We start from the raw sequence: 13312 nt of genomic DNA, 5'->3' as shown, positions 1-13312 counted from the left end.
TAATGTTCAGGCTCTGAATGGGCCTAGCCCAGGCCCAAGTCTCATACTTGTGATCTGACAATAGAAGTCCCGTTGTAATTTCCTAAGTTTAAGGTTGGTGGTTTTTACTTATGTGTTATTCTTTGGAGTAGGCGGCCTTAGCCTTTATGTGTGTTGTTGTCTTGTTCAGTTAACTAACTATCTATTCTTTTTATGATAGCACTAGCCGCAGGCAGTTCGGACGGGGTAGTTAACCATGTCAATCCTGACCGCATAGGTATAGTATATCAGTCCCCAACCTTTGGCGGGATAAGTCACGTCGAAGGTTATATGTTGCTAGCTTGAACTGGGTAGTTAACCATATCGGTATTGGCAGCTTAGGTACAATATATCAGTCCCCCAGCATTTGGCGGGATAGGTAACATCAAAGGCTGTTGTGTTTGTTCTGGTGGCTCTTGCAAGAAAAAATTGCTCATTCCTTGGTACTCATTGAGGTATAGTAGTCCCCTAGTATTGAGAAGTGGAAACTTCGCTAAGACTCTGTCAGAAGTGATGGGAGTAGTTGAGGAGACGCCAGTTGTTAGGGGTCTCATAAGAGAGGTTTGCGTAGTCAATTTTTATTTGTGATGTTTCGCATCACAACGTTTAGGCGGGATAAATTTTATTGATACGTAGATGTTCTTATAAATAGCGGTTAAGAATAAGATTTGTTTATTTTGCTTCATTTGCTTAGATATGAGAAAAGTGCCTCGATTACCTTTGTTACTTCTTCGATATATTCCTTATTTTTGTCGTCATCTTTTAAAATATTCAAAAAAGGTATGTCTAGGGATAGTGATAGCATGTCTTCGCCTGATTCAGGTAGTGGGAGTGCATGGTCAAGGGATAAGCGTAGTGGCCAACTGGCCGGTGAGGGGGGGATTCCAATGGAGGTTACTATCGAAACTAGAGAGGATCCGACGGAGGAGATAGCCGAGAGCAACTTGCCAGTAAAAGCCAGGTGGGTAGTTGTTGTCGTGCGAACCCAGTATTCCCTTTTCAGATGGTCTTGCATACTGAATGCCTGGTTGAACTGCGTACCTGTCCTCGATAGGGGTACCCGGCGGACCATAGTGTCTTTGGAAATAGTGATCACCATTGATTTTGTTTGTCATGGCCAAGAGGGGGCCACGAAAGGATTCTTCTACATGTACATGTGCCATTTTTCCCAACTACATATGCGGGTGCCCTTCGACGACTTCACGATGGGGGTACTTCGCTTACTCAACGTCGCCCCTACCCAGCTACATCCTAATAGTTAGGGTTATCCTCAAGCATTCTAGGTCTTGTGTCGGTCTCTATACCTCAAGCCCTCACCCTAGTGCTTTCTATATTTTTATGACACTCGACCCAAGAGTCCAATTACCTGGCTGTCATTGATAAGTCGCCTAGGGATAAGCAAATTAGATGCCTTTTTCCCAATCATTCAAACATTTCAAAGACGAGTTCTTCAAAGTGGTGGTAAATGAGCTAGGACACCCATTATTTTATAATGATGATGGAAGTACAAAATTCCTGTTTAGTTGGACCGACAACCCGTGACGGTATAAGGATATGCAAAGGGAGGAGTTGTCAGTGGCTGATAGGGAGGTGGTGGATGTGTTGATGAGATTTAGCGATAAGATGCCCAGTAAGGGTCTAGTTAGGGTTTATTTATCCATGCACCCACTTGTTGATTTAGAAGGTATCATTTCGTATTTTTACCGTCATGTTGTATTCGAGAGAAATAACCAATATTGTTTACATTGCAGGTCTTATGGCTCAGCTTGGCAAGAAGAACTTAAGCTTATTCAAGGCTTTGCGCAAGGAGCAAGCTGAAAAGGCCAAGAATGTCGAGAATACTGATGTTCCCAATCTGCAAGAACCGTTGGTCGAGGTTCACGTCCACCGAGGATCGAAAAGGAAGGCGACTATGCTTGCAAAATAAGGTGTTGGAAAAGACCTGAAGTGAGTTAGGGCCACCTTGTTGGGGTCAGGATCCACTTCTAGGGCAAAGAAACTTGAAGCTTGCCTTATCGAGTTGCCGGAGACGACCGTGCGCCGTGACATTAAGATATCCTTAACTGAATCTTTGGTTTCCTCTATAGACAATATGGAGCCCAATTCAATGATTAAGGCCATGTTGGAATTCAACAACAAAGTCTTGATTTTGGGTCGCATGGTGAGCACTCTATTGTAGAGGTAAATCAAGGAAGGTGTGTGTGCCAAGGTGGACGAGCTCTAGGAGGAATTGAAAGTTCAGGTCGCCAAGCATGCTAAGGAGAAGGCGGCCTGGGAGAAGGAGTGGGAAGAATGGCTGGTGGAGAGGAAACAGCTGGGCTGGTGGAAGGTTAGGTGTTTGGACTCCAAGAAGAAGTTGAATGCAAAAATTTCTGATATGGAGACAAATTATGATGAGTTGAAGGAAAAGAATGATGGGCTTGAAAGTGAGCTTGAAGATTTAAAGGGCCACATCATTCAGGAACACATAAACATGTTCTAGAAGGGTGTGCGGCAGGCGACCTTTTTCTGCAAGGAGATAGACGTCTTCGATGCCAGATATGATGTTAATAAGGACGTGATGGACGACCGTCTGATGAATGTATTAGACTCGAGCCCGGAAGAGAAGGCTGACAAGGTACTGCTACTAATGATGCGACTCTTGTGGATGATGGGGTCGTGGTGGTGGAAGTGGATGCGAATCCGTTTGTTTAGGATCATGTTTAGATTTTGATTCGTATTTAGGTTAAGTCTGTAATAATTTGAACACTTATTTTTCTTTTGAACAATCATTTTATGCCTTTACTGTATTATAATTTGATGGATGCTTTGTCATGCTTACGAGTTATGATTGTGTGTTGCATTAACTGTGATTATGTAATATGTTCGACTCAGACCGCTTACTTTGGTAAGTGGTGGGGAACTTTTAAGAAAATTATTTGAGTGATTATTCGACCCAGGCCACTTACTCTGGTAAGTGGTGGGGACTTAAGAAAATAATTTAATGAGTAAGTGTTTGACCTAGGCCGCTTACTTTGGTAAGTGGTGGGGAACTTAAGAAAATAATTCATTTAGTAAGTATTCGACCCAGGCCGCTTACTTTAGTAAATGGTGGGGAACTTTAGGAAATAATTTAATGAATAAGTTTTCGACCCAGGCCGCTTACTTTGGTAAATGGTAGGGAACTTAAGAAAATAATTCAATAAGTAAGTATTCGACCCAGGCCGCTTACTTTGGTAAGTAGTGGGGAACTTAAAAAAATAATTTAATGAGTAAGTGTTCGAACTAGGCCGCTTAATTTGGTAAATGGTGGGGAACTTAAGAAAATAATTTAATGAGTAAGTGTTCGACCCAGGCCGCTTACTTTGGTAAGTGGTGGGGAACTTAAGAAAATAATTCATTTAGTAAGTATTCAACCCAGGCCGCTTACTTTGGTAAGTGGTGGTGAACTTAAGAAAATTTTATTTGGCCAATGAATATGTGAAGAACCCTTGTTTTTATTCATAACATTGGGGTGCCTCGTTAAAAACTCCTCGACCAAAACCCTAATTAGGGAAAAATGTCAGGTGAGGAAAAAGAGTACACCCAGGGTTACAAATTGTTTGTGATGATTACATTGGCGACCTTAACTAAAGTAGAACTTGAGGTGAGACACATTCCACATGTTCGGTATCTCTTCTCCTAATAATTGTTCTAACTTGTAGGCGCTTCTCCCTGAATCCTCCCGTATTCTATACGGTCCTTCCCAATTAGCCGAGAACTTGACATCTTTCTTTCTTGCACTGCTGGCCATTCTCCATATCAAGTCCCCTTTGACGAAAGTTTGCAGACAAAGCTTTGAGTTATATTTTCTCGCCGCTCTTTGTTTTACTACCATGTTTCTGATCTGCACTTTTTCTCGAAGTTTTGTTAGTAACTCTAGGCTAGCACATAGATTTTATTGGTTTTTGTTGTAGTCGTATACCTATCTTCATAAGGATATTTCCCCGATCTCGACTGATATCATTGCTTCTGCCCCATATACTAAACTGAATGGAGATTCATTGGTAGTGGACTGGGGGGTACATCTGTAAGCCCACAATACTTCAAACAATTCCTCTGGCCATCTACCTTTTGCTCCATCTAATCTTTTGCGCAACTCAACTAATATGACTTTGTTGGCGGCTTCCACTTGTCCGTTGGTTTGTGGATGTTCCACTGAGTTGGTGATATGTTTGATCCCTAGGTCGGTATAGAATTTGGCGAGTTCCTTATCTATGAATTGTTGACCATTGCCAGTTATCATAGTGTGTGGCACCCTATACCTGCATATTATATTCTTTCATACAAATTGTTGGACCTGTTGTGCTGTGATTGTGGCTAGTGGTTTAGCTTCTATCCACTTTGTGAAGTAATCAATTCCTACAATGAGGAACTTGAGTTGCCCCTTGTCAGGAGTAAACGGTCCCAAAATATCCATTCCCCACTTTGCGAATGGCCACAGGGAGAGTATGGAGTGCAATTGCTCTTGCTTCTGGTGAATGAGGGTGCCATGTTTCTGAGATGGTATACATTTCTTGACAAAGATATGACAATCTACTTCCATGGTTGACCAAAAGTAGTCGGCTTTGAGTATTATGTTCATCATGATCCGTGATCTCGAGTGGTATCCGCATATCCCTTCATGGATTTCCCAGATTACGTAATCTGCTTATTCCTTCGTAATGCACTTAAGTAGGGGTTGTCTGTATCCAGGTTTGCATAAATCCTCATCAACCATTGTATATCGTGCGGCTTTTGATGGCTATCCCTTGTCGGCGTTTGGTGGGGGGTTTTCGATTTTCAGATATTGGATGTAGGGAGTCATCCAGTTGTCGGACTTGTCTAAGTTTAGACTTATGTTTGTTGTTGAAGGTGCCGCTAGTGTCTGTTGTAGTAGAGACTTGTGTCGTCCTTTATGTTTTGTACTTGCCAGTTTGGACAAGGCGTCTGCTCGCGTATTATCTCCTCTTGTTATATGTTGTATCTTTACTTCGTCGAAGCCAGATTTCATGATGTTGCGGACCAGGTGGTAGTATTGGAGCATAGTTGCATCTTTAATATGAAACTGATCATTGAGGTGGCCAACTATTAATTTGGAGTCCGTTTTACATGTCAATGCGCATACTTCGACTTCTCGTGCTAAGGATAGTCCGACTAGGATGACTTCATATTCGGCCTAATTTTTGGAGGTTTTGAAGGCGAAGTGTAACGATTTTTGAAGAGTATATGGTTTGGGCCTTCTAGGACGATGTCAGCGCCGACTCCTTTTGGGTTGGACGAAACATCAACATATAGTATCCATTTTTCCTCTTTTGGGGTGTGTTGAAGATCGTTGTTGAAGTCGAGTAGGCATTGGGCTTTGATTGGGCCGTGTGGTTCATAGCGGATGTTGAATTCAAATAGTTCTACGACCCAAGATGACATTTGTCCCACTAGATCGGGTTTCTAGAGGATCTTTTGGAAGAGGTAGTCTGTTTTGACGACAATCTAGTGGTTTTGGAAGTAAGGACGGATAAGGCTAGTTTTTCCACCATTTGATATCTGGTTTTCGGGTCTTGTAAAGATTAACTAACAAAGTACACTGGATACTGAACATCGACTGACTCCTGGACCAAGGCGGCACTAACTGTATAGTTAGTGGTTGTGATGTATATTAGTAAAGGGAGGCATATGTCTGGTTTGCGGAGGATCGGAGGGGATGTCAGGGTAGTTTTAAGGTTCTGGAAAATGCGCTCACAATCTTCGCTCCAAGAGAACTGTGCGAAATTTTTGAGGAGTTGGATGATGGGTCGGGTTTGATCCGCTAACTTTGGTAAGAATCTGGATATGGTGATGAGGCGACCCACTAAGCGTTGTACTACTTTGACATTGGTTGGGCTGCGCATTTCAATTATGGCCTTGCATTTCTCAGAGTTTGCCTCGTTTCCTCGTTGTGTTAGCATGAAGCCTAAAATTTTTCTGTTATCTATGTCGAAAACACATTTTTCCGGGTTAAGTCTGAGATTATACTTTTGTAGTGCGGAAAATACTTCAGATAGATCCTTTGAATGTTCAAGGTGATTGAGGGATTTGACAACCATGTCATCTACGTACACTTTGACACACTTGTCCATCAGGTGGCTAAACACTTTATCCATTAACCTCTGATAGGTAGCGCCTGCATTTTTTAGTCCAAAGGGCATGACTCAGTAGAAGTAATTGCCATCTTCAGTTATGAAGGCAGTTTTGATCATGTCAGATGGAGCCATAGGTATTTGATTGTATCCGGAGTAGGCGTCTAGGAAGTTGAGCACTTTGTTTCCGGCTGCGCTATCTACTAACCTATCAATGCTAGGTAGAGGATATAAGTCTTTGGGGCATGCCTTATTTAGGTCCGTATAGTCAACACATATCCACCATTTGCCACTAGCTTTCTTGACAAGGACAACATTGGCCAGTCAGGTCATGTAGTGGGCTTCAGCGATGAATCCAACATCTAGTAACTTTTCCACTTCTACTTTTACTGCTAGTCGTCGTTTATCTCCCAACTTTCTCTTCTTTTGGGAGACGTACCTAGCTTCCTTGTGTATGGACAGTTTCTGAACGGGAACTTGAGGATCAACGCAGGACAAGTCTGCAGCTGACCAGGCAAACAAGTCAGTGTTATCTTTTAGCATTGGTGCGATTATGTCATGGTCATCCCGTTGCAAGCCCACGCCTAGTTTAAGAATTCTTCCATGTGTTATCTCCAAGGCTTTTGTATCTTCTACTGGCTCGATGCGCGAATCGCACCCTATTATGGGATCTAGGTCTTCACCGGATAGAGTTAGGCCAGAACTAGGTTGTCGTTCAATATTGTGGATTGCAAGAGCGGGCTCCTGGGGTCTCAAACTCGCAATGTAGCATTCGTGCGCGAGTCTTTGATCACCATGGATGGTGATGATGTCGTCGAAGGAGAACGAGAACTCCATCGCTAAGTAGGGTGTGGAGACTATGGCTGCCAGGGTGTTAAGGGAAGATTGTCCTAGAAGGACGTTGTAGGATGTGGGTGCCTCAACAACCAAGAAACAAACGGGGATGGTTTCTGTTTGGTATCCTTCGCGAAACACGACATGAAGATCGATATACCCACACGTGGATAATTTTTCCCCGAAAAATCCATATATAGGCTCGTCGTACGGTACCATATTTGTGATGGGTAGTTGGAGTTTTTGGTAGGTCGTCCAGTACAGGATGTCTACTAAGCTCCATTGGTCTATAATGACTTTCTTGACCTCGAAGTTCTCGAGCTCTATGATGATGACCATGGGGTTGTCCTGTTGTTGGTCGACGCCATGAAAATCGGTGTTAGTGAAAGTTATGGGCGGCATTCTCCGTCTATGGTGTGAGCAGGTGATGTGGTTGATAGACTAGATGCTGCAAAGGTGTTTATGGTGCCGCATAGCTGGGGCGGATCTGTGTGGTTGATGTCGGTGTGGGCTGGGGTTGGTCTCTACGAATATTATCTTGTTGGCGGGTATTGCTATGGTGATCGCGTGTGGGGATGCGGTTGTCGAATTACCTAGAGTTGTATTATTTGTCCTTTTTGACGAATTGCCTCAGGTGGCCAACGCGTATCAATTCTTCAATCTTATCCTATAACGCTTTACACTCATTTGTAGTGTGGCCATTATTTCGATGATACTTGCAGTATTTGGTCATGTCGACGTTGGGTGGGTTGAGGGTTTTGCGGGGTAAAGGGATAAGGTCCGCTTGTAGGGCTTCGTCTAGGAGGCGAGATCGAGGAATGCTTAGCGGGGCATATCTAAAAAATCGGGGTGGTTTAGGCTCTCTAGGCCTCGAATCTAATTGTGATGGTGGTTTGTCGATCTTAAGAGCTGAAGGCATGTAGTCGGTACAGAATCTGATGTGCAAGGCTTTCATTTCCTCCATACGAATGTAATTTGTAGCACACAGCTTGAGCTCGTGCATAGAGGCCGATGGTTTAAGATAGATGTTGTCGACGAATGGGCCAGGTTTTAGTGTGAGGGTCAAACATTGCAAGATCATTTCTTGGGTTAAGTTTGCCATTTGGAGGGCAGCTTTGTCGAAGCAGTCTATGAAGGCCCTTAGCGTCTCGTCTTTTTTCTGTTTGACGCTGAGGAGGGATAGTGGCGTGGCTTTGTGAGGGCGACTTCGTGCGAAGTGGGTGGTGAAGAGATTGGAGAGGGTGTCGAAACAATCGATGGAGTATGGCGGCAAAGAGGTGAACCATTCCAAGGCTGGTCCTTTTAGGGAGGTAGGGAACGCCTTGTAGAAAACAACATCCTCATATGTGTATAGAGCAACGTGGGTAACATACACTTTGAGGTGTTCATCAGGGTCTGTGTCCTCGGCATAGTGTTCCAGCGTGAAGGGTTCCCACTAGTTGGGAAGAGGGGTGGTGGTGATGACATCAACAAAGGGATGACAGCGTTTGGGTTGGTGTGGTGGTATAGGGTGTTAGATATGGTGGGGAATGTTGTGGCGTAATGATGGGGAGGGATATGGGTGGTGGGAAGGGTAGTGGCATGATGGGTAGTTATGGGGTGTGCCGGGAGGGTGGGCGCGTGTTGGGTGTTCACCCAGTGGGCGGATATGGTGGGTTTTTCTTGAGTGGTGGTGAAAGTGTGTAGGGTAGGGTTATATTCACTTTCCTCCTCGCTGGGTTGGTGCACTAGGGTTTTGGGGTTTTGAGGTCCTCTGGTACCTCCCTACCCTTCCCCTTTTGGGTGAGATGAGGTTCAATCTTCCTTCTCAGCCTGGAGTTCTCCTACCTTAGTGCTTCCATTTCGTCAGCACTATACTTCTTAAGATCAACGAGCTCTTGTTGCATCTTGGCCTGCCCTTCCAAGATAGCAGCCAAATTCAAGTTGTTAGTTGTAGGCATGCTTGGTCCTGCCTCAGGTTCGTTCATAATTCCATCTTTGCTACGTGTGGAAACCATATTTGCAAGTTCTCGGATTGTTGTGGTAAGATACTAACTCGTGCCCCACGATGGGCGCCAATTGTTCCTACGAAAACAATAACATAATATCAGGTAACACAAATCATATCTTACCCCAATCAATGACTTCTCAGACTAGTTACTCCTCGGTTTGGATGTGTCTTCTTCTAATGTTGACGGTTTGGACCCTTAAGGGGTTATCTGCGGAAAGAACTCCGACGATCAAGTCAGTAAAGACTCTCAAAAGTCAAATCACAGATTAGTGAATTAATGAAAGTGTACCTTTAATTGTTGGGGTCCACATGTATTTATAGAGCCATTAATTATGTTTTTCCTTTCTAATGGGCTGGACCCTTTATTATTGCGTTGGGCTAATGTTCAGTCTTTGAATGGGCCTAGGCCAGGCCCAAGTCTCATACTTGTGATTTGACAATAGAAGCCCCACTATAATTTCCTAAGTTTGAGGTTGACATTTTTTACTTATGTGTTATTCTTTGGAGTAGTGGCCTTAATCGTTATGTGTGTTGTTGTCTTGTTCAGTTAACTAACCGTCTATTCTTTTTAAGATAGGACTAGCCACAGGCGGTTCGGACCGGATAATTAACCATGTCGATCCTGACCGCCTAAGTATAATACAATTTGTATGTCATATCTTTTGAAATTATTTTCACATATATTTTATTGACCAATTTGTAGGTTTCGAAAAATCTTACATGTTCATTATTTTTTTATGATAATAAAAAATAAAAAAAATTAATAAAATAATTATTCTAATTTAAAATAAACACATAAAGGAATAAAATTATAAATAAAGTCTATAAAAAGAATAAAATTCTTTTATATAATAGCATAGATTACAAATAACTAGCTAATAAAAATGAGCTTGTTTTAGTGTTGTTACAAAATTGTTTATATTCTATTTTTATAAAAATATATTTCTTTACATATAAAAATGTTCACACTAGCATAAAAAATATTTAAACTAATTGTACTAATTAACACTGATTTTAGTTGAGTTTTCAACTGATACTTTTGTCAAAGTGATTAGAAAAAAAAATTAATTATTGATTCAGTTTTCTAATTTATTATTTTGGTTCATTTTAGTCTTTTTATTATTTTTAGGTTCAATTTAAACCTCCAGTTGTGTAAAAAATTTGAATATTTAGATAGGATGTAAAAAATTAAATAATTTGAATATTTAGGTAAAGTGATTTGATGTATAAATTATAAGAAAAATATTTTAACATGTATATATAAGTTGTAATTGTGTTTAATTATTAATTTGGTAATAAATCGAAAAGAACAAAATTAGATTATTTAAAAAAAAGACTAAATTAAATAAAAAATAAATAAAAACCAAATTAAACATTTTTAAAAAAATTGAATAACTAAATTAAATAAAAAAAATTATAAAAGGATCATTAGAAAATAAATCACCAAAGAAAAAAAAAATAGCCATCATGATATTTTGCATCAAAATGCTTTTTGGCATCTGAATGGAAGAAGCTTAATCACCCAATTTTACATACACATGTATAAAATGACCCAAAATCTCATCTGGTTCTTTGAGTGGCAAACAAGCAAGACCAAGGCTCATGTCCAAGTAAGCATATATTCTACACAACAAAATCTCACTCTAATATCAAAATCCATGCATTGCTATTGTGCTCATCCACATCTCACAAAGTGACACCAACGAAACTAAAGTGAACCACAGAATCATAACTTTTGTTCATCTTCGAAGCCTTCTCACTTTACTAGGGCTCCTTATATTGCAATGCATGTGCCAATTCCTCTCCACTCTCTTCCGATACCAATTCTTCCACAATGGATTCAATTCTTAGACTCACCATTTCAATTCTTTGCTTCTCAATGCTAGCTTCCACTCTTTTGCCTATGTGTGGTAAAGTCCACATCATAGTTTTCTTCATTTTTGGTCACTGTAGTGACCCTAATTTTTTCTTTTTCTTGTGTTTCAGATGCTATGTATCATGGAAGAGGTATAACGGGTCACAGAATCCATAAATACACCCTCATTAAATCCTCCAAGAAGCTGAAAGTAAAATCCCTAAAACGTTTGAACAAGTATTCACCATTTGACTCATTTGGGTTCTCAGATTTTAATTCACATGGGTTTCCTTCTTCCCTGCCCTTGCCACCTTACAATTCACTAGCACCATCAACTTCCATTGCTCCATCATTGGCCCCTCCAAGCATAGGTGGCATTGGCAACCCTAGTCACCCAGCATTTTCACCTCTTCCAAGCCAAGCATCTCATGGGCCCCCAAGCCCAAGAAGCATTGTTACTTCACCACCACCTCCTTATATTTCTTCAAGCCCACCAAAGCATTCTCCAAGCCCACTAGGTCCACCAAAGAGTGTTCCAAGTCTAAGCCCATCACCACTGGTGTACCTGCCACCTGTGGTATTCCCACCGCCACCTTCACCCTCCGCGCACCGCAAAAGGCCCCCACAGTACGCCCTTTGGTGTGTGGCAAAGCCCACAGTTCCAGACCCGATCATTCAGGAGGCCATGGACTATGCCTGTGGGTCTGGAGCAGATTGCAAATCAATTCAGCCCAATGGGCTCTGCTTCCAGCCCAACACTCTACTGTCTCATGCTTCCTTTGCCTTCAATAGTTACTGGCAGAACACTAAGATTGGTGGAGGCACTTGTGACTTTGGTGGAACTGCCATGCTCGTCACTGTTGATCCAAGTAAGTAATTATGCAACAATAAGAAATATTAATAGGGTTTAACCAGTATAATCCATTAAGAAAAGTTATTTGGGTTTATATAAATTTCTATGTATAAATTCACTGAATTATTTTTTCTAACTTAAACATTAGTTAAAAGTATCTTTTGAAAAAAAAATCTTTTCAGTTTTTCTTTATATTATCTCGGGTAGAAATGCTTATAAATAACTTATAAAGCTAAAAACAGCATTAAAATTTGGGAATAAAATATTGACAATTGTTTTTTTGAGAAAATAAAACCAAAATTTTTCATATCTTAAAGTGATAAAATCATATTTTACCCATAAACTTTGAATAATTTTTAAACTAATAAATTTGGAAAGTGAATAAATTTGTCATATAAGTTAGCTTATAATTCGATTTTTTTGGTAAAAGATTTGTATTGTTAAATATGATATTCGCTATTTTATATAATAATAGTTGTTTTTTTTTTAAAAAAAAATATTTGATTACTTATTATTTTTAAAATTTTAAGATAATATAACTTGGTTTTAAACGATTCCTATATTTCATTATTTTATTAAATTATTTTAATTTCTGTTTATTATACCAACCACTAACTTTTTAATTCAATGTCTCCTTATCACAGAATAAAACTAAAAATAAATGAAGTTTTTATCATTTCTTTTCTATTTCACATCATAGATCTTTTATTATTTTTAGTCTTTATATTTGTTTTTTATTTAATTGAGTTCATGTTTTCGTAAAACGATTTAATGTGATAATTTATGTAAATTGATGTTAACAATATTTGAAAGTTTGAAGATTTAAAATTTAGATGTATCACATGTTAAAATCTGAATATTTTTTGCTTTAGAACCCTTTTAATTTTGACTAGAGACATATTCTAAGTAGAAAAAGACCTAGACTTTCTATGCATGACATATCCAGATTTTGCATATGAGAGACTCAAGTCTTGACAAATAACATTTCCAGAAATGATGTTAATATTAATTTAATAAGAGAGACTGTTCGTGTCTTTTTTTTTTTCTTTTACAAAAATAAAATCTCAATTAAGTATTTTTTTTTCTTAAAATAGAAACTTAATTATTAAGTTAAAATAGAATATAAAAACCAAAATTAATTACACTAACGTGTGTTTAGGAAATCGTATAACTTAAATTAAATTTTGTGTGTTAGTGCTAAGTATAATTACACTAACTTGTGTTTATTTTGTTTCATGAAACACATGTTTTTGCACAGGCTATGACAAATGCAACTTCATGTTGACTTAGGTGACACATGTTTGGAGACATTTCCAATATTCCCTCATCCCGACATAAGTTTTTGATGTAATAATAATTAATTCCATGGTCCCATGCTTTATTGGAACTACCTAGGATGTCTTTCCTTCTGCTATTATTAATGTTATAACTATCGTTTTTTTTCCTAATATTTTCATGGGTTTTATGCATGCCCCTTTTGTGAAACTTTCAAAATCACCCATAGTGAACAAAAAAACAATTCTCGTACAGAATTTGAAGTGAAATTTCTTTTTATTTTTATTTTTTCGGTCACATATTATTTTTGGTCTGTTGGATCAAAGATTAGTCCCACCTCCAGTATTAGAATTGTCATTATTCACTTATTAAAT

The 13312-nt window shown here is 39.5% G+C and overlaps 2 protein-coding genes across 2 annotated transcripts; one reads left to right on the top strand and one right to left on the bottom strand.

The window, feature by feature from the left end:
* Positions 1-7632: 7632 nt before the first annotated feature.
* Positions 7633-8962, bottom strand: LOC114188317. Its single transcript, XM_028076913.1, has 2 exons — positions 8837-8962; positions 7633-8400 (listed from the first exon to the last, which is right to left on the bottom strand). Exons 1-2 carry the CDS (start codon positions 8960-8962, stop codon positions 7633-7635), a joined length of 894 nt encoding a protein of 297 aa, XP_027932714.1.
* Positions 8963-10630: 1668 nt separating this feature from the next.
* LOC114187520 (glucan endo-1,3-beta-glucosidase 12-like) lies at positions 10631-13111 on the top strand. The gene is made up of 3 exons (XM_028075787.1): positions 10631-10865; positions 10942-11679; positions 12922-13111. Exons 1-3 carry the CDS (start codon positions 10790-10792, stop codon positions 12951-12953), a joined length of 846 nt encoding a protein of 281 aa, XP_027931588.1. The 5' UTR covers positions 10631-10789; the 3' UTR covers positions 12954-13111.
* Positions 13112-13312: the final 201 nt, after the last annotated feature.

The sequence above is a fragment of the Vigna unguiculata genome, chromosome 6 (genome assembly GCF_004118075.2).
Source record: "Vigna unguiculata cultivar IT97K-499-35 chromosome 6, ASM411807v1, whole genome shotgun sequence".
NCBI classification, from domain to species: Eukaryota; Viridiplantae; Streptophyta; class Magnoliopsida; order Fabales; family Fabaceae; genus Vigna; species Vigna unguiculata.
The sequence above is the reverse complement of the archived record's forward strand: the minus strand, read 5'-3'. Positions and strand labels throughout refer to the sequence as shown.

What these genes read in the sequence shown, in the direction of transcription:
- LOC114187520 (XM_028075787.1), top strand. Translation starts at nt 10,790, where the DNA reads ATGGATTCAATTCTTAGACTCACCATTTCAATTCTTTGCTTCTCAATG. An exon ending in CACTCTTTTGCCTATGTGTG is followed by an intron (nt 10,866 to 10,941) that starts GTAAAGTCCACA and finishes CTTGTGTTTCAG; the next exon opens with ATGCTATGTATCATGGAAGA. An exon ending in GCTCGTCACTGTTGATCCAA is followed by an intron (nt 11,680 to 12,921) that starts GTAAGTAATTAT and finishes GTTTTTGCACAG; the next exon opens with GCTATGACAAATGCAACTTC.
- LOC114188317 (XM_028076913.1), bottom strand. Translation starts at nt 8,962, where the DNA reads ATGGTTTCCACACGTAGCAAAGATGGAATTATGAACGAACCTGAGGCA. An exon ending in CCAAGATGCAACAAGAGCTC is followed by an intron (nt 8,401 to 8,836) that starts GTTGATCTTAAG and finishes CTTCCCAACTAG; the next exon opens with TGGGAACCCTTCACGCTGGA.